Genomic DNA, 20,032 nt, shown 5'->3' on the forward strand with positions numbered 1-20,032 from the left:
TTTATTCAGTATAATAGGCTTCAAATATAATGCAAGCAACCAGTTTACACACATAGGATGCTGTATTGCTACTCCACCCTTAGAACTGAAGGTTGCTGTGGGTTACTAAGAGAAAAAAAAGGCCATTCACAACACCGTCTCGCACATCATGTTTGATCAGACAGGGGCAAAGAGTGAACTATACATGAGTACATGAACCATGACTTGATTTATGCAGACAATTTCTCAGTGAGACGACACACAAATACGCTCAGCTGCATCACAAACGGACACCAACACAAATATAAACACACTGGGGACAAACATTAACCCTCCAAAAACACACACACAAAAAGAAAATGCAGCTTAGCTTCACGTACAACTGCACACAGCTTAATCTATCCTGTGCCACACTGAAAACTTCTGCAAATCCTTGACTGCTGAGAGAAATTGGTGTGTGATTGCTGTAGAGGATTTTACAAGTGCAGCAGCTGGTAGACATTTTCTGAGATGTCTGCAGTGTAGCCTGTATTATGCTAGTGCTGAGGAAGGTTTACTGCATGCTTTCTTTCACAAGCAGGAGAGAAAGGGAGGGCTGAGGTAGAGAAGGGAAGCTGAAGGCAAAAATAAGAAATAAATAAGGTCATAATCTGTTCCACAAAGGTTAGGTTGTTCAAAGGCACTTGGACAGGGAGAGTGGTTAAAAAAGGTTAAACACAGCAAGCAAAAAGTATGTAGTGTTTGTTAATAAGAAGGCAGGTGAAGAAGAAAAGCCCTTAACATAGTTAAAGAAACAAAAAAATAGCCTATCTTCAGGTAAAATACTTTATGTTGGCAATTAAAATCATGGTAATTACATTTACAAAAAAGGCATCTTCAGCAGCCGTATAAAAGTGATGCATAGCCTCCAGAGCAAAAAAAAAAAACAAATATGCCAGTCAGTGGTTCAACAATTACAAAACCCTTCCTACGGTCATGCCTCACAATTCTTTTCGGTAGAACTTCAGTTTTGCAGTGGTATTACATCCTCACCCACCAGTGCAGTGGTGTGTCACATTATCCGATTAGGCAAAAAAGCAGATAGTGGTTTAATTTCCTCAGCTGGAGTTTATGTGAAGCACCCACAGAGCATCCTGCCAAGCTAGATTAAACTCTAGCAACATACAAATCCCAATCAAAGCTCACCATCAACATGTTTATATCAGGGGCGCTCAAAAAAAAAAAAACCTCTGGAACACACTGGACTTTTTACTGTCCTGTGAAAAGAGAAGACTCAGCTGCACGCATTTCCACACATCTTCTACATACTTAAAAATCAGTCAACAATGCTAGACTGGGGTGATAGTCTCACTCTAAATGAGAGGAACATGTTCCTGGGGTTTTGTCAAAGGCCAATATGGCTCAAGAATAAGGGTTCCTGTAGTCTCTGATTTTCAAAGAACCACCTATCACCTGCCTCTACTACAGTTCATTTATGCTTACAAGGCTTTATAAAAAAAGGCATATATATTTGTTGTGCATAAAATATCCAAATTCTTCCCCCTTCAATGTCTTTTCATCTCCCCTCAAGCAGTGTGTATATCCTGCCTGATGAGTGGTCTGTTTGTGTAGTGTGTCAAGAGGCGACAGTGGTCGCTTCATAAAAGGGTCCCGGAAGTTCACAAAGTAGCTGAATCATTCATTTCTGGACCAGAAGGGATCCCAGTGCTGAAATATTTTCTCAGTGCCATGTCAAGAACAAAGGGCTTCAATTTGGATGGGTATATCCTTCATGTTCTGGTCTGGGGCCAGAAGTCACATGGTTAAATGATAGGTGCACTTTTTCCCTGAAGGCTGTCTCAAAACAAAACTTACATGCCAGTTTGTTTCCTGATCATTTCTGTCCTCCTGTCCATACCTAGGTGCAATGTGATATTACCAAAAGCCATGGGGGAACAGTTGAATCGTTCTAATCCTACAGCATGTATCAAAAGTCTGCTGAATCACATATTTGCAGTTCATATTTGTAAAGTAGACCTGTCACTGGTTTAAAACAATACTTCATGTATTTGTGATATTATGTTAGGAGTTGTAAAATGTATATCTGTGACGTGTAAGCATTTCTCTCTTATCATGTCCATAGTTTAATCACTTTCCAGCAATATGTGTATGCCTCTGTGATTAATAAAATACTTAACTTATCTTGACAAACTAATTATATTCTGGTGATCTTTTAAATTCATATTTGTAGAAAGCTGAGAAAAAGAACCAGCATGGACAAGGAGAAAAGCACTCAGTGTAGCTATAGGTGTATGAGACAGGCTTGTAAAAGGGTGAACCTTTCCTTTGAAAAGGAACTCATTTGAGGTTGAAAGCCAGCAGGGGTCGCTCCTCCCTCCTCTGCCAGGGGCTTTTCTTCTCTTCTTCCTCTCCATCCTCATGTGCTGCATCATCTTCTGGGGAGACCGACAGCAGTGCATGATCAGTCCTGAAAGTCACTCCCTCTGGAGTTGGTAGAGGAGGAGGAGAAGCCGGGGACCCTGAAGAAAGCGAGGGTGGTTCCTCCTGTATTTGTATTCCCTCAGCATTTTTCCCATCCACATCCCCCTGCCCCTCATTCTCTCCATTACCCTTTACGTTGTCTGAGAGGATGGGTCCCGTTTTGTTGTCCTGGGGGCTGCCCTTCTCTTCCTCACTGCCTCCCCGATCCAGATCATCCACATACACCAGCTGAGTGTACACATTGGCTGGTATTGCACCCTTTAATTTGTCTTTCTCAACATGTCTTTGCTCCTTCTCTGCATCCCTCACTCTGCGCCCCACTCTTGGCTCATTCAGGTCTACACCAGAATCCAGACTGGCATCATTGCTATTGCCATGCCGCCCAACACTGCTGTTGCCCTGCTGACCTGAACTTGATGTGTTGCTATGGCACCCTGCCCGTTGGAGGTCAATATAGGAGTGGCGGATATGAGCGTTGGAGCGGCCATCCAGGGAGACAAACCAAGCTCGTGGGTGAGGCAGAGGCTTCCCTCCTCTCAGCTCCATTAAGGTCTTTTCAGCCAACAGGGTGTCCTCACTGTTTATTTCTACAAGAGCCGTTTCCCCAAGGGCTGCTGGAATGGACAGAGACTCCGACAGGCCAAGACGCTCTCCATCACCCTGCTTAGTTGGACCTGGAGTATAGTCAGTGGGCGTTTGCCCCAAGGGCTGCTGGGAATGTGAAGCATTAAGCTCAGCCTGGATAGTCTCTAGGTCACTCTGCTGGTCAGTCTGCAGCAGAAGGGCCTGGCCAGACAGAGGGTGCTCCCCAGGTAGGCGCATGTAGTGTGCTGGGATCACCAGTGTAGGGCGCACTCTCGGGTATCCTTCCCCTCCACTCAGCAGATCTACAGAGCCACAGCAGAGCAACTGGCCCGGCCGTGAGAGTGACTGGGGATTAGGACGCTCTAGATGGTCGACAGAGCGGGACAGAAGGTGGTCAGGAGCCCTGCACTCACCTCCCTCCCCTCTACTGGGGGAGTGAGAAGGAGGCGAAGGAGAGATAGAATTGATAATCCCTGCACTGCTTTGCTGCATAGCAAACCCCTGACTACGATTGGCTGATGACAGTGCATCTGAAAACTGGTTGCTGGATGAGCAGACGGAGGTGTATGATTGACGGTACCCCCTGTCTGTCCCAGATGAAAGCGCAGCCTTCAACTGGAACGTCTCCACAGACTGCCGGTAGTCTCCACTGCGAGGAGTCAGATTGCCAAGAGATGAGCCATGGTGACTGTTGTTGCCAAGAGAGCAGCGGCTGTGTTTGCTGTGATGGATTAAGCTGTGTTGACGTTGATTATCTTGGTGCTCATATGAGGAAGGCTTCAGCATTGGAGTGGTCATATCTGGCTCAGTTGCTGTAGACACAAGTTCCAGCTGCACAAAACAAATGTAGGTGTAAGAATAAAACAAACAATATCTCTACACCTTTAAAAACACTCATGTACAGAGTGTAAATTAGTCTGGTCACTGAACAAGGAAAAAGGAACAGACCTCGTTGCTGATGAGGTTCAGATGAGACATCGAGGTGGCTTGGTCCCTCTTACTGCCATCCAGGCCAGAGGAAAGTGTGAGCTTACGGTGAGATGCGCGGGGCTTCAAACAACGGCGTCTGACAAGAAGAGACAAACAAGAGGTTATTAAGTAATCAGAGGAATTATTGCCAGCATATATATGAGTTTATATTGCAGTAAAGAGCTGGTATATCTGTCTACCTACTCTGTTTTGTATATATATATAAAACCTTAACAATTAGTTTTGATAACTTATGGTCAGCCTTTATTTCCTCAGTTATCTGATTTAGTTGCTAACCAGAGGTGAAGAACTGCCAATTGTACAAAAAAGCCACAGCAAACAATATAATCCTTCATAAAGGCTTTTTGTGCTGTTAATGTTACCGGGCACATTTGGCTTCCTCTGAACTGAGACACCAACATGGTTAAGATATCGCTTTCCCTCCTCATTTTGGAGGCTAATTTAAACAGATGGAACATACTGTTGAAAGCCAGTGTTTCTCACACACCTGCAGTAGTATAGCAGGAGGCAGAGCAGGCAGAGCAGGATGAGAGCCATGCCTCCCAGTATAGCCAAGAGAAACACAGTGTGATACATGCTGATGTCCTTCACAACAACGGGACCTGTCAGAAAGACATGTTACAGTGGAAAAATTTATGTAGGATCTACAAACTGAATATGCAGGTATGTCATATATGACAAACTAAAACATGTGGTGCATTTGTGTCAATAAAGCTTCTCACCTGCATGTAGAGAGGACATGGCGGCCACCCAATACCCCAGCTGAGGAGCAATGTAGGTCAGACTGAGCTGGTTGCCGTCCCTCTGCACATGACCCCAACTGCTCTTTATCCAGGCGCCTGCACACAAACAGTCAGAGATTTCTAAATCACATTTCCCAACAGTTATTCTGTGTTAGGACTTCGTTCACCCAGTGAATTAGTGATACCCTGCAGCTGACTCTCCTTAAATGTGTACAAAGGAGACGAAGGAGCACACCACTGTTTTTACATGAATAAAATATGATTTATATTTATATAATAAATGCAGTTACAGTATTGTACATGGACAAAGATAAACAGCAGACTTCGTCCTTTTTAGTGGCAGCAGCAGTGCAGACAAAAATTCAATAAAAAAAGATTTTAACAGCCTCCTACATGCACAACCCAGTTACATAAACACCACAGTCTAATGTGCACAAAAGAAAAGTCACAATTGTTTTTCCAGAAAGTGATTTTAATGCTATTGTGGCTGTAGGATTAGCAGGTACTCTGACTGATGAGCTGGAAAACCCAAACTGAGTAAACATAAGAGCAAAAGTGCTTTGGCAGTACTGATCTTACCCACAAGGAGGCATCATGATAATCACAGTGAGTGAACTCAATGGGATAACACTGGGCACAACTGCAGCCAGTACTAAAAAAAATGCAAATACAAAGCCAAACACACTGGCTGAACCGACGAATCTGCTCTAAGAGGAAACATTCAGTTGTGCCTGTACATTGGGCCTTAGCCGACTTTGTTATTATGTTTATACAAAGATGTTAACATCAAGTGGGCAGAAATATGCAACATCAAGAATGTAGGAAGCAAAAAGGGAAGAAGAGGATATACAAAGAGGAAAGACAAATTTAAAAGAGAGGGAAAAAACACATCATAAGCAGAGGAAACAAAGAGTGGACAAACAGGAGGAAAGGAAGGAGAGATAAGGGAAAAGGGACAAGAAACAGAGGAGAAATAAGAGAGGATGTGTGACTCAGCACCTTCTTTACACCTTACACACACACAAACACACACACACGGAGCCCTGTGCCCAGCCCTGCCCGTATTCACCCTCGTCCTGTCTGAATCATTTCCACAGGGGAGTCCTCTCTCTGTGACTGACCTGCTTATTAGTGATATTTAAGGACTCTGTTCCCACGCTTCCATACAATACAGCACTGACAGACACAATGCAAACATTTCTAATGTCAATACAACCCATATATTACTTCTGCTTCTTGGCCATTCATGCAAAGTCAACACAGCCGGCCACAGATAGACGTCAGTTCGTCTGAGGGAGCTGCATCGCCAAACTCCTCTCAGGATGAAGGTGTGTCTGTTTATTAATGTCACACACGCACACAAACGCACACACACACACACACACAAAGACACACGCTACAGGTGAACTTGATCTGTTTGGATGTGACATCATTTTGCTCCATGCTCGCTTGACATCTAACAATACACAAGAGGTTGTCAGTTGTACAAGAGAAACTGGTTTCTCTCTGTTGATGATGTGTACACTTCAGAAAACGTCTATGTGAGGCAGCTTTTATCAGTCTCAAGTAGTCCTCTAAAAGGCACCAGATGGATTTCAAAGCACTTTCTTTGTGCCTGTTTATTATCCACAGTTTAGAGGATATACATAACTACACACACACAAACACACACTACTCACACTTAACTACTCAGTGAAGAAACTCAATCAGGAGCTGGGCCTTTCTGTTGTGTTACTTATTTGGTGGGTTGCTAAGGAACATGAGATGTAGCCTGGAGAGGGGTCCACAGACAGCTTCTGTTGTGGAAATACTCACTGCTACAGGCCGTGTGAAGACTACAAGTGTGTGTGTGTGTGTCCTTTCAGCTTTTATCAAAGGACTTTCTATAAGCTCTAGATGTTGATACTTTGGCGACAGGGCTCAGAGATTCTTAAAAATATCACAGGATCGACTATTATCATATTGGGTGTGTGACTGTCTTCTTCTGTCCCAATGTGGGAGAATTAAACAACTACCAATATATTCTGCCAGTAACTAACGGTTCTCTAGACCAACCACAGCAAAGAATTTTAACAGGCCCCAATAGACACTTGTCTTGCACAGCAGAGCATAAATATAATGTGGAAACACAGTGGGTCTAGAAATAAGAGCTAAATTTTGTTCTGTAGTGCAGACACATCTGACTCAACTGATGATCTAATCACTGTCTTTCAAAGGAGCCTATCCAAGAGGAACTGGGTGTGTCACAGTGCGGGAAGTTTGACAAGACGTGATTTAAGATGGCTAAAATAAATCAGTGGATCCAGGTCTGTGCTGTATAAGCAAACACCTCAGAGTCTTTTGCTATTGTTTAGCTCAGTTCAAGATTTAATTGAGCTTGAGGAGATTATGCATGCATGGTTCAAACTTGTGATGTGTAGCAGCACTTTGATTTGCAGATTATTGTGGTGCTGAATGTTGGCAAAATGACCTTATGAATAATTCCATTCTCCACTCTGACAAACAGATACAAATCGTGACCTGGCTGCACTGCATGAGTGTGCACGTGGTTTGAGTTAATGCTTGCATTGTGATCATTACACAGATCATTTACCTATGAAAGCAAGTCTTAATTTACACAGAAGTAAATATATTACAGGGTTTAAACATTGACACATATCCACAAAAGTTGATGCTTAGAAAGTCACAAAAGGTCATGTGCAAGTCACTACGTACCCAAGCGGGGGTCAAATCTCCAAGCAGGGATGTGATCATTTTCCTTGAGGCTGCTGTCAGCTGGCAGCGGCACAGAGACGGTGATTGGCTCATTCACTTGCAGCTCCACTCCATCGCTGGCCAATAGGTGAACAGAGATGGCTGCTACAGCAGTCAACTCAAACTTCTTCTCAGTGCCTGTGAGTGCAAGCAGGAGAGTGTAAGAGACAAATACAGTGAAAAGGAAAGGGAGTGGGAGTAAGGTGCATGAGGGGAGAGGGGGGGGGGGGGGTTGGAGAGAAAGGAACAGACAGCAGGAGGGGTAACATAAAACAGCTTAGATAAAGGAAAGTTGTCAGAGGAAAGACAGACAGGAAAGAAAACAAGGGAAAGACAGGAAAGAAGGAAACATGGTGGAGAGTGAAAAAACTGCATGACTGAGGGAAAGTGTCACGCCTGTGCTGCCTAGAGGGTGAAGGTACATGCTGTGTGTGTGGTTGGGGGTGGGGGGGCTTTGCATAGATATTGAAGCAGAAGGAGAAAGGACACACAAAATTATACAATGCACACATCAAGATGTGGATAAGATTGCCTGACAGCGTGTGGCCATGGGGCTTATGTTAGAGAGCACACACAGGGGTTATTGTGTTTCAGGAGGTCAGACACAGAGGCCTCTCCCGGGTAGTGTCTCTCAGATGTACCACTCCCCACCCACAGACACTTTCTCCCCTCTCTCTCATCTGGGGCCGATTTTCTTTGGCCCCGTTTCTGTGATGAATTCATTGTGCTGAGCCTCACCTGTGCCATTACCTCCAAGAATGTGCAGGTGGGGAAAGTACTGGATTTGTGAGGGGGAGCTTGCCACAGTAAGCAGAGCAGTCAAGTTGGCGTAGGATGTGTTGGAAGGGAGACTGAGGGCTCTGCGCTGGAAGTGAACACTGGGCCGTTCTGTCAAACCTTTTGCAGTGATAGAGAGACAGATGTCAGGCATCATGTGCATGTACATGCAACTTTGTTTTTGTCCTTACTTCAGTAGATGATTGCCACAGATACCACTGCATGGTAAACTGCTAACCAGTCGCTTTTGGTTACATCTTCTTTCATTACTATGATGCTGTCATAAATACTCTACTAGCACCAAGTGTCTTAATAAGAAATCTGAAAATAGCCTCCAACAAATACACGATTTACTCCTGTGCAAGTAACATCTGCTGAAAAATTAATTGCCCCAATGTGTCCTCTATGACATTGCTCTCATATCCTGTTGTAGGCTGAATGGCATAACACAACTTAACTGAAAAGATATAAAAACACAACATTTATTTTGACATTTGTTGACAGTAAAGTGTCTTATCTTTTAATGGTCTTTATAAGGATTTTAGAATTACATACATAAGGCTATATGAAGGTTATTTTTTAGCTCTGTCTCTATTAACTGGAGACAGCAGAACATAAAACCTGAAAAATCACCTGACATCATCCTGCTGCTGTTTGCCTTTGCATGCTTTACAAGGCCATTCTGTATTGCTTGTCTTCACGTAATGCCTTATTATATTCTCAGCCATCAAATCAGGCCTAATGGAGCTAACTTTGGATCGATGCAGTGCCATGCCCAACTTACTCTCTGAGCCAGTGTGACGCTTTTTCAACATATTTTGCCCTGCAATTAATAGTTTTCAGTCTTCATCCTGACTTTGCCTTGTACAAATTATACAATAAACGCAATTAAATTGGAAAAATGCATGTAGCTGGACTCAGCAAGGTGATGTCATTGTGGTCCAACTGTGCCGAGTGTGCATTCCTGAGCCATGAGACACAGATCCAGCTGTATATGAGTGTTCACTGTGTTTGTGTTTTGTGCTCAACATGATTTTTGGGGCTGCAGTAAGAGAGCAACTTTCATGTTCACGTCTGAAGTCCATTGCAGGGTGTGAATGTTATTTCCTTTTCTGTAGCTTGGGTTTGGAGAGGAAATGACCCTGTTTGAATTCTTTGTGCATTCCCTCCCTCATCTCCTCTTGTGCTTTTCCCTCCACTTTTTTCTCACCTCATCTGTTCCTCCTTCTGTTGGACACCACTCTGCCCATCCCCCTTTCTCCCCTATTCTTTCCAACAGCTCCACCCACAACCCCACTTCCAAGTACATACTGTATCATCCTCCTTTTTTTCTCAACCCTCTTTTATTATCTTTCCTTGTGCCACATGTCAAGGTTTAACACTCCCCTGGGCGCCCAAGTTCACAACATCGTGACAGAGTGTGATGGCAGAGGGCAGGACCATGCTCCACTTAGGCACGTGCTGTGTGCACTCAAGAGGTTTACATGTTAATGGTTCCTGTATATTTATGAGAGAAGTTTTTTTCGAGACAACAGCTGACATGTTAAATTACTCCCGTGCCAGTCATAGACACAAAAGAGCCGGCAGACAAAGACACTAAATGGATTCGCCTGAGTCAGAAAGCCTTATCTAATGTAATTACACCCTAACAAAAAGCTTGACTAACAAAGACACAGTCATGATTTATATTCGTAATGTGGAAGAAGGTGAGTTTTTCCTTATGACTTTAATTGGATCTAACTGTGGGACATTTTTAGTACTGGGTTATTGCTTAGTGTTGTCCCTGTTTATCAAATGAGTATGAAAAACACTGATTAAAAAGAGCTAATATGCAGTAATCAGGGTGTTGATCGACTCCAACATTTTTGTGTATCTATTAGCTAAAAAAATTCTCTTAACTCGCACACCTCTCAATATTGAACTTATCTTATAGTGTTTATTCTGCATGGACTGAAATATCAATATCAATATATATATATATATATATATATATATATATATATATATATATATATATATATATATATATATATATATATATATATATATATATATATATATATATATATATATATATATATAAATGCCATATATACTTGCCTCCATGCTTTCTATGGTTTCCTAACACTGCCATGCTTATTTGTGGACAATCACAATTTTGTCAGCATCCTGAAACCTAGCATATATGTTTTCCTACAAGTTACACTAGGAAAACTTTAGGGTGGCGTGAAACAAAATCTAGGTGGAACTTAATATTCATTGTAAAGCCCGAAATAGGATGCAAGCTCCATTGAAAGCTGTTCTGGAGCAACTGATTAAGTCCCATGATCTTTCTTAGCAGGTCGGCATTTATCAAAATTATGAAATAAATAAATGTTACTACTTCCACCGCGTTCCTCACAAAATTGAAAGTTCCTCAAACAATTTTCACACACGGTGTTTACCTTGTAAGCTCGATACAATCTCAACAACATCTTCATACACCATCAGAGTAGCAGCTCTTTCTGGCAGCAGGTCCAGACTGATGGAGGAAAATACTACAACAGAAAAACAAAACCGCACAATGAAAACACTGCATTAACTGATCGAAAACATTCACTATAAGATTAGAAACAAACTGCAGATCGACCTGGCCTCTTAGATGATCACTATCAAATATAAAAAGTGATTAAATCATCGTTATACATTTTTAATCGTCCTGCTTTCATTCTGTCTGCCATGCAGAACAGAAGTCTGACCCAGCAAACTGCACTCCTTTTCCTCTTCCTTCCTTCCTTTTCACTCCTCCATTGTTCGGAGTTGGTAAGCGTGATAATCCAATTGGCCGCTATTCCGCTGGCTCACAATATACCTCCTCACCCCCAACCCCTCCACCACAACACACACCACATACGCACACACACCTTCTACTACTGGGAGGTATTTTGTGAGTGTGTGTTAGTAAAAGGGAAGCTTAGGCAGCCCCCGTGCTGGGTTTTGGCATCTCCTGCAATAAATTAGTAATGGAGCACTCCACTCATCATTAGCTCACACACCTAACACTAACTTCTTTTATTTCATGCACACACTCACATAATAACATCTTGTAATGCACGTGAAATCAATAATTTGCATGCCCACACTTTGGGGCAACATTATCCCTTTAAAGTTGGCTAACTCACAATCAGCCTTTGGACTTTTATAAAATATCTCCGCACTTCACACACATGCACTTACCAGGCAGTCTGGAGGGACTCCAGGGCATAGAGTTTGGCACATATCCCTGTTTGGTTGCGGTGACAACAAGCAGTGTCCCAAGGTGATAAGGGAAGCGCAGGTAAGAGTTGCCATCAGCTGATGAGGTTTCCAAGGCTACAGCAGTGTGGTTGGCAAAGAGCTGTATGGTGGCTCCAAGAAGGGGCTGGTGAGTAGTGGCATCGCTGAGGTGTACCTTTAGAGTCACTTCTGTGAACAGAGACACAGCGTTGTCACTAGTCAGGATGATAAAACAAATTCATAAATTCACATCCCCATGACAGGTTCTGATATACAGACATGAAACACAGTGGTATAATTACAGCCATTTAAAGTACAGTCTCATTAAGTGGGTTTAGTGTTGAATCAAGGCTGTTGCCTCAATTCCACAGGCTCATCGATCATAAAGAGACGGCTGTCTGACCATTTCCTGGACTCTTGCCTACGGCACTTCCCCTCCAAAACAATGGACCATTTCCCTCTCTCAAAGAAGCCATTGCCATGATGGAAAAAACAACTGCTCATATTAACACCTCTGATAGATGACACACAGACTGCACTTTAGGTGAAGATCTTGCTACAACTTTTGACAAACAAAAAAAGCAAATTTAGTTGATTGTTAGGATCGTAATCATGACACATACAACCAGTCTCATATATTTCTCACGCTGGGATGGTTTTTGAATTCAAATTGCTCTAAAAAGGCTTTCATCATGCATCAAAAGATTTTGTTCCATATCAAAGGGATAGCCTAAACTACACTGTGTAAAAGAGTCTTCTAGACATAGAAGACAAACAACAGACACTACATTAAAAATAGTGTTCTCCCTGCATGGTTGTTTGCAACAGGCAAGTCCAGGGACGGAGAAACACAAAACCATCATTCATCTTGATATCCCAGAGGTGTGAATAAAAACAAACCTGACAGAAAAATACTGTAATTTCAAAACCACACAAAACCACAAACTGTCCCTCTGTCTGACAACATGGGCCCTGTTTGATCACTGGCTGCTGGCTGACCCATGGTGACCTTTCAATTATAGCTGAAAGCCCCCCCCCAACACCACCTTTACTTTTACTAAAATATACCACCTCCCCCATACATGCTCAAACAGAGTTTTGTCATAATGCTTTCTTAAAACCCCACCCATTATAACACACACAGAACGCATATGTACCACTAGCCAGACACATTCCCCTCCCCCCACCGAGGGATCCTTCAGTCAGTGAAGAACCACTCTGACAATTGGGAGAGTTCAGCCTGAGTGCAGGCTCCACCTAAAAATGGAGCTCTGCACCAAATGATACCTTTTGTATGTAGTACGTGGTGCAAGATTTGGCAAAGCAACATGTCAATCACAGACCAAACATGTCATTATGTCTGGGTGTAAATCTTCTGCTTGGAACCTTCACTTCATTTCTACCCTTTATTACATTTGTACTGTCACAGCAGAGGATTGCAAAACAAGCAGAGGGCTGGATTTCCCCTTGACAGATACTCTACACTGCCTTAAGATTGTGTGTGCATATACGTGTGTGTGTGTGTGTGTTAGGAGAGATCATGACTTCACTTCCTGTCCCACTCCCACTGATATGCTGCTAGGGGTACCAGCTGTGCTCACTTAAAAAGACCTCCCCTGGGAGATTCCAGACTGACATGCACACACATAAATGCAACAAGCTCCTCCCATTCCCCATCCAATAAATCAGTACTGAGGTGACATCATTGTTAAACAAGCTAGGAGTCTCCGCTCTGCCCTGACACACAGGAGAACGAGAGGAGGGACCCTGGACCCTGATTCTGCTGTAAAACCAGCACCTCTATAACCACTTCTTACTCACTGACTTCCTATCGGTGACTGTATGGAGCACCATATGGAGAATAAAGGCATCAAAGTGCTCTGCCTGACCAACACTTCGATCCCAGACCAATTATCCCCTACACCACCAGCCAAAACAGCAGGGTGGTTGTGTGTGTGTGCGTGTGTGTGTGCGTGTGTGTGTGCGCGTGTGTGAGTGTGTGTGAGTGTGCGTGTGTGTGTGCGTGTGTGTGTGTGCGTGTGTGTGTGTGCGTGTGTGTGTGCGTGTGTGTGTGTGTGTGTGTGTGTGTGTGTGAGAGAGAGAGAGAGAGAGAGAGAGACTCAGTTGTAGGAACTATGAAGACAGAATAAATGCACACGTTTACTTCCAACCACAGCATGACTTAAATTTCACAGAGGCCATTCATTTTAGCACCACGAGGTGTGATAAACTGGAAATGGATGGCATGGCTGGCCTCCACTGGGTGTGTGAGATGGTTTGGTTTTTGTCCAAGCACGGCAGAGGGGAGCTGGTGCTTTGTGGACACAAGGTTGAGTAAAAAGGCTCATACTTAACACTTTACCGCATTTCCTGTTCATTAGTCACTAAGAAAGTTAAAAAACAAAGAGCATTTAATTAGTAAAACCATTAAAACACGCAGTTCTGTTTATTATACTTTTAAATGTTTAAATAAAATGTACATTCTATTAATAATTAATTATGTTTGTGCAGACTCGGGGTGTGATAATAGTGGTATAACTTCTAATATTTTAATATGTACCTTGCTTTGTTGTGTGTGTGCATTATTTTATCAATTAATCCGGTTAAGACAATACAGACTGTATGCCTCTACCAACCAGTCAATTTGCACTTAGTAATGTCTGTCCAGACTTATAATAAGGTCACAGAAATTAATGGTTCTATTAGAAGAACCTGGTCGGTACCTGTGGTAGGCAGGATGGTGCTTGATAATGATTAGTTAAACACAGCAACATTACTACTGCTTTGCTTGTTTGGTTAACAAACATCTGTTTTTCTATTACAGGAAGCTGATGTGTAAGCTATCTTTTTTACAAATTAATTTCTTAAAGCTACAAAATGTCAGAGAATAAAGCCAAAACGTGCAGGAAAAAAAACAATTATTGCATACAAGTAATGTTAAAACACATAAGACACAAAAGAATGTTAATTACTAAACTGATGCAAACAATTGTTGCCAACAGACTCCTGTCCAGTAAGTAATTGATTACACTTGAAAACTATGTCAGCAAGTAGGAAACTGTAAAAGCAAGGGGCAGTTTTACCATCCCAAGCAGAAGCACATGGCTGATTAGGAGAAGACTCAGAAATCATGTGAGAAGAAGAATGGAGGTCTAAACAATGCATCCCACTGCGCTGGCACGGTATGTAAAACCCACAACACCAAAGACCTTTGTGTTATATACAGTAAATAAACAACATACCAGCTAATGTCCAGTCAGTGCTCAGTGCCAACACCTGCATCACGTCTGTAAACCATCACCAGGTTATTGTTTGTGTTTATAGATTTAATGACCAGTTTAACCATGGTAAACAAAAGACATCATAATTATTGAGGCTATTTTTGACCCATCAGAAAATTAGCATCGGATTTTTGAAAGAGGAAAAAATAATTGTACACAAAGATACTGTGTGATTCATTAATGAGGACAAGACACACACACACTGGTAAAACCCACCACAACATGTCACCGCATGACACAGTTACACAAAGAAAAATAAGACGCACAGTCCTATCTGTTGACTTGCTTGTAAAGGTGGAGCGTTTACAAAGAAACAGCCTATTAGTAGGTGCTTGGCATGCTTTTTTCCTCATCTGGATTAAAAGACAGTGTTTGTCAATCCCATTAACTCAGCAGGGGAGGGAGCAAATAGGTTACCTCATTAGGCTGAAGAGCAAATGGACTCTCCTGATCTTATCTCAGTAAAATATTCCAGTCAAATTGCCGTACCATTTCAGTTCTGTTCTTTTGCAAAGAAGGCTACTGACCTCAAATATAAATGCAGTGCTTTCTCATGACCTGATGTATCCTCCCTGAAGTGGGATAATGTTTGGCCTCGCACAGCATCTCGTGATTAAAATCAAGCTTGGCTAGCTGGTGACAATATGATTTTATTCGCCTGCTTCCTGGCAGCACTCGTACAGCTTCAGCAAATGTTTGTCTGCATAGAGATGCAATGCCATGCCTATTATGGGCAGCAGTAATGTGAGTGAGATCTATATCTGCGGCGAGATTGTCTGTCTGGCTCCACTCATCTATGCTGTTTGTTGGACGGACCAGGAGAACTCCTCAGTATCGACCTGAACACACCCCCTTGGGGACAACCGAAGGTCAGTCTGAGGCGAACTGAACACCAGAGGAGAGACAGAAGTAAACAGAGAGCAGATAGAGGCCAGGACTACCTTCAAAGCGCCACTATCTTCTGAATTACCGAGGCATATGTGCCCCATGTGCAGCTTAAACAGAGCTTCTTGTTGTTAATATAACCCATTTCCATGTCTGATAGCAAACTTTAAAATGTAACTATTGCAGATACTCAATGCAGTGTTGTACGTTTTTCCAACTCTGACTGATTTCCAGTGGTACTTACTGTATGTTTACATTCATACTGCTACTGTAAACACAGTTGTAGTGAGAGGACCATATGCAGGTGACTGTGATGTGTGCATGTTTCTGCAGTGCTCGAGAGTGAGACACAAACGTGAATGGTAAAACAGATGTTAGCAGCTGGCAACAATGACTGAGCAGCTTTAAAGTTGAATGACATCGCGACAGGTTATCATGATTCACGGCGCTGTCAAACTTTGTATGTGTCTGTTGTTGTGGTGACCGGATAAAAAAAAAATCAGCTTACATGAACTGACAGTGGGGAAATGAATGTGTCACTGAAAGGCAACCTTTCCACCTCACTTTTTCCTCCAAGTATACTTAGTAGTAAATATTTACATTTGGTGCAACATGCTGCAGCATATACATTAACTAGGGATGTCAATATGTTTTTTTTTGTTATTGTCTGGTCTTGAATAATGTCAGAATTATAAAACAAAGCCCCGAAACCTCAAGAGATGTGTTCAAATTACTTGTTTTGACCAAAAATCAAGAATATCCAACCTTCTGTCACAAATGACAGACGTTGTGTTTGCAGAACATTCTACTTTCCTGTGTTCTTTGCAGGTTTTTCACACTTTCTTGTCTCTGTTCAGTATATTATATATTAAATACACCATCACGTTGAAACAATAGACAATTAAATTCAAGTTTATGTCACTTTTTAATGCCAGAAATGTAACAGTTCCGTGACTAATTGTAGGTAAAACTACAGATGTTAGCTTATTTTATTAACAATTGTTTTACATTTTAATCAATAACATAAAGTTGATTTAATAAATTAAAACTAGCTCACAAACAGTGCTAACTTGAAAGTTTGAGTTTGTACAGTAATACAGTCATTTCTGTTGCTAAAGGTGAATGGTTGCAATGGTTGTAAATAGAGTAAACCAGGAGCTTGTGGTTATAAAGGTTTAAACTGCGCACACATACAAAGGTCTGTATGGAAACACGGGACAGAAACACGCAGGGTTTGATGCTTCCAATGACAAATCACAGCAGCTGGACTCACTCACTGCTGATTGATCCTGCGTATTATAACCAGCATGTTTTGAACCACTAACAACGCTGTTTCCTGCTTATCTAACAACAGCAGCCTAAAGTAAAACTGGCCCAAATGTGACTTTAATCCAAGCACACAACACTTTAATGTGCTTTCCAACATTCCACGGACAATGAAGTTTCTGTGCTCATTTGTGCCTTCAGCTAACTTGCTAATGTTAGCCAAGTTTGGATCACCTCAGCATCCGAGCTGGCTAGCTGGCACCGTTAGCCTCCGAAATAGCCCGATGCTAGTGTATTCTGACAACACAAGCGGACAGAAAATATGTTAAATGTACTTTTTACCTTGTGTGGCCGTGTCCTCCGGTAACGTTTTGGCGGTGGCTTTGGAAACGAGGACTCCCAGAAGGCAGAGTACAATCGCAGCGGTCCTTCTCCTGTTCACAGCCCGCATCATTGCAGATGTGAATCAACGCCAAAACGATAAAAGAAACAAAGTACAAACCAAATATTTCGCTTTTATAAAGTCACTGTGTGTCCACCACGGCGTTTATTCCGCAAAGGAGGCGATACTCCATGTTTAGCAGCATCGGCGGGGCTAATTTTCTGCATGTAAAGCTGCGTCCAGCCCCGTTGTGCATCCCCAGCCTTTTCGCCGCTCGGTCGCTTTTTTCACCGACGGGCCAGGGTCAGGGAGGAAGACGGCCCCATTCCTCTGAGCCACATGCCCCAGAACAGCACCAACAGGCGGCTTCTTCCACGGCTACCATCTGCGGGCCTCCAGCGCCACCTGCTGGCTGCACGGTGAAAAAGGTCCTCACAGCTTTGAACTGTCTATTTCTCAGTATAGTGAGTAAATGACTCTTAAATAAGCTTTTGTTTGTTTTTAACTTTATTTATAAAAAAAAATAATTTCACAGTTTTACCCAAAACACAACTGTTTAAAACAGAACAAAAATACAGACAAAAATAAAAATGTCATGTAGCGCACCATGTCCAAAATAATCCTCCTAGAAGTATATATATATATTTTATTATGTAGGACAATGTGTGTTGTGTCTGTCCAGGAAATAATTGTCCATAGATGGCACTGAATTAATTTTTTAATCGCTGTGTTAAACAAAGACACACGCTGGAAGTCCCCATAATGGAAAGTTTATTGAACCATTTCACAAAGTCTAAAAGTATTGTGCAGTTAATCTGATCTCTGTATTTCTTGGCAGAGGTTGAAGTTTTATTTATATCATCTGCTGAGTTAAAAAAATGCAGCCTTAAACCTGGTTGGACAGGTTTTTTTTAACATCCGCATTCACCAAACACGGAAGCTTTAGTCAAGATTTTCTTTCTGACTAATTTTAATCTAATATGGAATTAACTCATAGGACTATTGACATGGTTTAACTCTGATTAATTTAATAATCTTTAAAATGTTCTTCTAACTTATTTAGGTTTAGCACCTGATTTGGTCATGTGACTGAGTATGAATTTCCTGATTGGCAGGAGCAGTGAGGGCAGACTTCTTTTCAGACTGTGTCAGCTTCCAGTGATGACTTCTGCTCAGACATGGAGCGTTCTGTCACCGTAATACTGGTGCTCAACACCGTCTGTGTCTTCTCACAGAGTAAGAATGAACTTTAGTCACTTTTTAAAGACATTTTCAACTTTCTGAATGTAACATGTAAGTTTCTGTTTATGTCACCATGTATTTTTTCTGTTTTTTTTTCTAGTTCCTCATGACCTGTCCTACCTTCTGGGCTGCTTTGTGAATGGCACAGCCGTGGTACAGTTTGATTTTGATTCTTCTGAGGTTTTATATTTTGATTTCCAAAGAAATGAGGTCATATACACCGTACCCTTGTCTATTGAACCTGATCCAAGTAAGATTTTGGTGGGTATGAATATCCCTAGAGATGCATTAGATAACCGGGAGATCTGTTTAGCGCTCGTGGTAGTCGCTAGAGATGAAGAGACAGATCAGCCTGAGGAGCAAGGTAAATCTGTCCCAGCATTTATCGATTGTTATGTGGTAGATACAAAATGATGATGGCTTTTCATTGTGTTTAGACCCTCCTGACAGCATCCTGTACCCGGTAGAAGAAGTTGAGCCGGGAGTTCAAAACAGCCTCGTCTGCTTTGTCAACCATTTCTACCCACCTTCCATCAAAGTCAGCTGGACCAAAAACGGCCTTCCAGTGTCAGAGGGGGTGTCGCTCAGTCGATATCATCCCAACAATGACCAAACCTTCCACCAGTTCTCAACCCTGACGTTCACACCAAGTGAAGGTGACATTTACAGCTGCACTGTGGAGCATGAAGCGCTGGAGGGACCGTTGACAAGAATCTGGGGTGATTATTGTTCTTAGATGATGATGCTTGGAAGTAAATGTTTCTGAGTCCTCACTGATATAAAATTCTTTCTTATTCCTTCTACAGAGGCTGAAGCCATTAAAAGCGATCAAAGCTTTGGACTGGATGTTTTCTGTGGAGGGGGTCTTTGTTTTGGCTTGTTTGGATTTGTAACAGGAGTATTTCTGTTTGTCAGGGGAAACCACGAACAGTAATTGCTCTGTTCACAGCACAATACCAAAATCAGAAATACTTTAATAATGCCAGGGGAAATTGTTTATATTATATTAAAAATAAAGTATAATATTTTGAACAAATGTAAATCCTGTGTTCTGTTGGCCTTGTTTCCTGGTTGTTTTAGTGTATTTGTATATTCTTGGATTTGGTTATTTCCCGTTTTATTGTCTTTCCTTGCATGTCTGTCTGTTTGGCTTCCTCTTGTGTTTCCCTCCATTAGTGATCGCCTGCCCTGCCCTACTTGTGTTCACCTGTGTCACGGTGACCTTGTGTATTTAAGTCCTGTGACGGCCTTTGTCCTTGTTAGTTCATCTGCTTGGTAACCTTTGTTCTTACCCCTGTGTTTCTGTGTTTACTCCTGTGTTCACCCCAGTGTCTTCAGCTGTGTTGTTAGGGTTGTTCCTGTGTTCTGTTTAATTTACCTTTTGGAATTTTTTGGTTAATTTTTGCTCTCAT

At 42.1% G+C, this 20,032-nt stretch overlaps 2 protein-coding genes across 6 annotated transcripts; one reads left to right on the plus strand and one right to left on the minus strand.

Moving 5' to 3' along the window:
* fam171a1 (family with sequence similarity 171 member A1) lies at window positions 1–17,676 on the minus strand. 5 transcript variants are annotated; one of them, XM_028424612.1, is made up of 9 exons: window positions 17,339–17,676; window positions 11,526–11,753; window positions 10,754–10,846; window positions 8,283–8,429; window positions 7,494–7,670; window positions 4,758–4,874; window positions 4,523–4,637; window positions 3,994–4,111; window positions 1–3,876 (listed from the first exon to the last, which is right to left on the minus strand). In XM_028424612.1, the coding sequence occupies exons 1-9, from the start codon at window positions 17,448–17,450 to the stop codon at window positions 2,317–2,319; spliced, it is 2,667 nt and encodes an 888-aa protein (XP_028280413.1). In that variant the 5' UTR covers window positions 17,451–17,676; the 3' UTR covers window positions 1–2,316. The 5 variants fall into 5 exon arrangements, with proteins under 5 accessions (XP_028280413.1, XP_028280412.1, XP_028280414.1 ...); XM_028424611.1 differs by having other exon boundaries at window positions 8,271–8,429; XM_028424613.1 differs by lacking the exon at window positions 8,283–8,429.
* A 762-nt stretch (window positions 17,677–18,438) lies between these two features.
* Window positions 18,439–19,955, plus strand: LOC114448013 (RLA class II histocompatibility antigen, DP alpha-1 chain-like). The gene is made up of 4 exons (XM_028424619.1): window positions 18,439–18,614; window positions 18,721–18,984; window positions 19,058–19,339; window positions 19,427–19,955. Exons 1-4 carry the CDS (start codon window positions 18,557–18,559, stop codon window positions 19,552–19,554), a joined length of 732 nt encoding a protein of 243 aa, XP_028280420.1. The 5' UTR covers window positions 18,439–18,556; the 3' UTR covers window positions 19,555–19,955.
* The last annotated feature ends 77 nt before the right edge of the window (window positions 19,956–20,032 follow it).

This window comes from Parambassis ranga, chromosome 16, assembly GCF_900634625.1.
Source record: "Parambassis ranga chromosome 16, fParRan2.1, whole genome shotgun sequence".
In the NCBI taxonomy this organism is placed as follows: domain Eukaryota; kingdom Metazoa; phylum Chordata; class Actinopteri; family Ambassidae; genus Parambassis; species Parambassis ranga.

Bases quoted from the DNA above. Each gene is read 5' to 3' on its own strand.
- fam171a1 (XM_028424611.1), bottom strand. From the start codon at position 17,450: ATGATGCGGGCTGTGAACAGGAGAAGGACCGCTGCGATTGTACTCTGC. The intron at 7,671-8,270 runs GTGAGGCTCAGC...TTGCACTCACAG, and splicing joins TCTTGGAGGTAATGGCACAG to GCACTGAGAAGAAGTTTGAG. The intron at 4,638-4,757 runs GTGAGAAGCTTT...TCTTTCTGACAG, and splicing joins CATGTCCTCTCTACATGCAG to GTCCCGTTGTTGTGAAGGAC.
- LOC114448013 (XM_028424619.1), top strand. From the start codon at position 18,557: ATGGAGCGTTCTGTCACCGTAATACTGGTGCTCAACACCGTCTGTGTC. The intron at 18,615-18,720 runs GTAAGAATGAAC...TTTTTTTTCTAG, and splicing joins CGTCTGTGTCTTCTCACAGA to TTCCTCATGACCTGTCCTAC. The intron at 18,985-19,057 runs GTAAATCTGTCC...CATTGTGTTTAG, and splicing joins AGATCAGCCTGAGGAGCAAG to ACCCTCCTGACAGCATCCTG.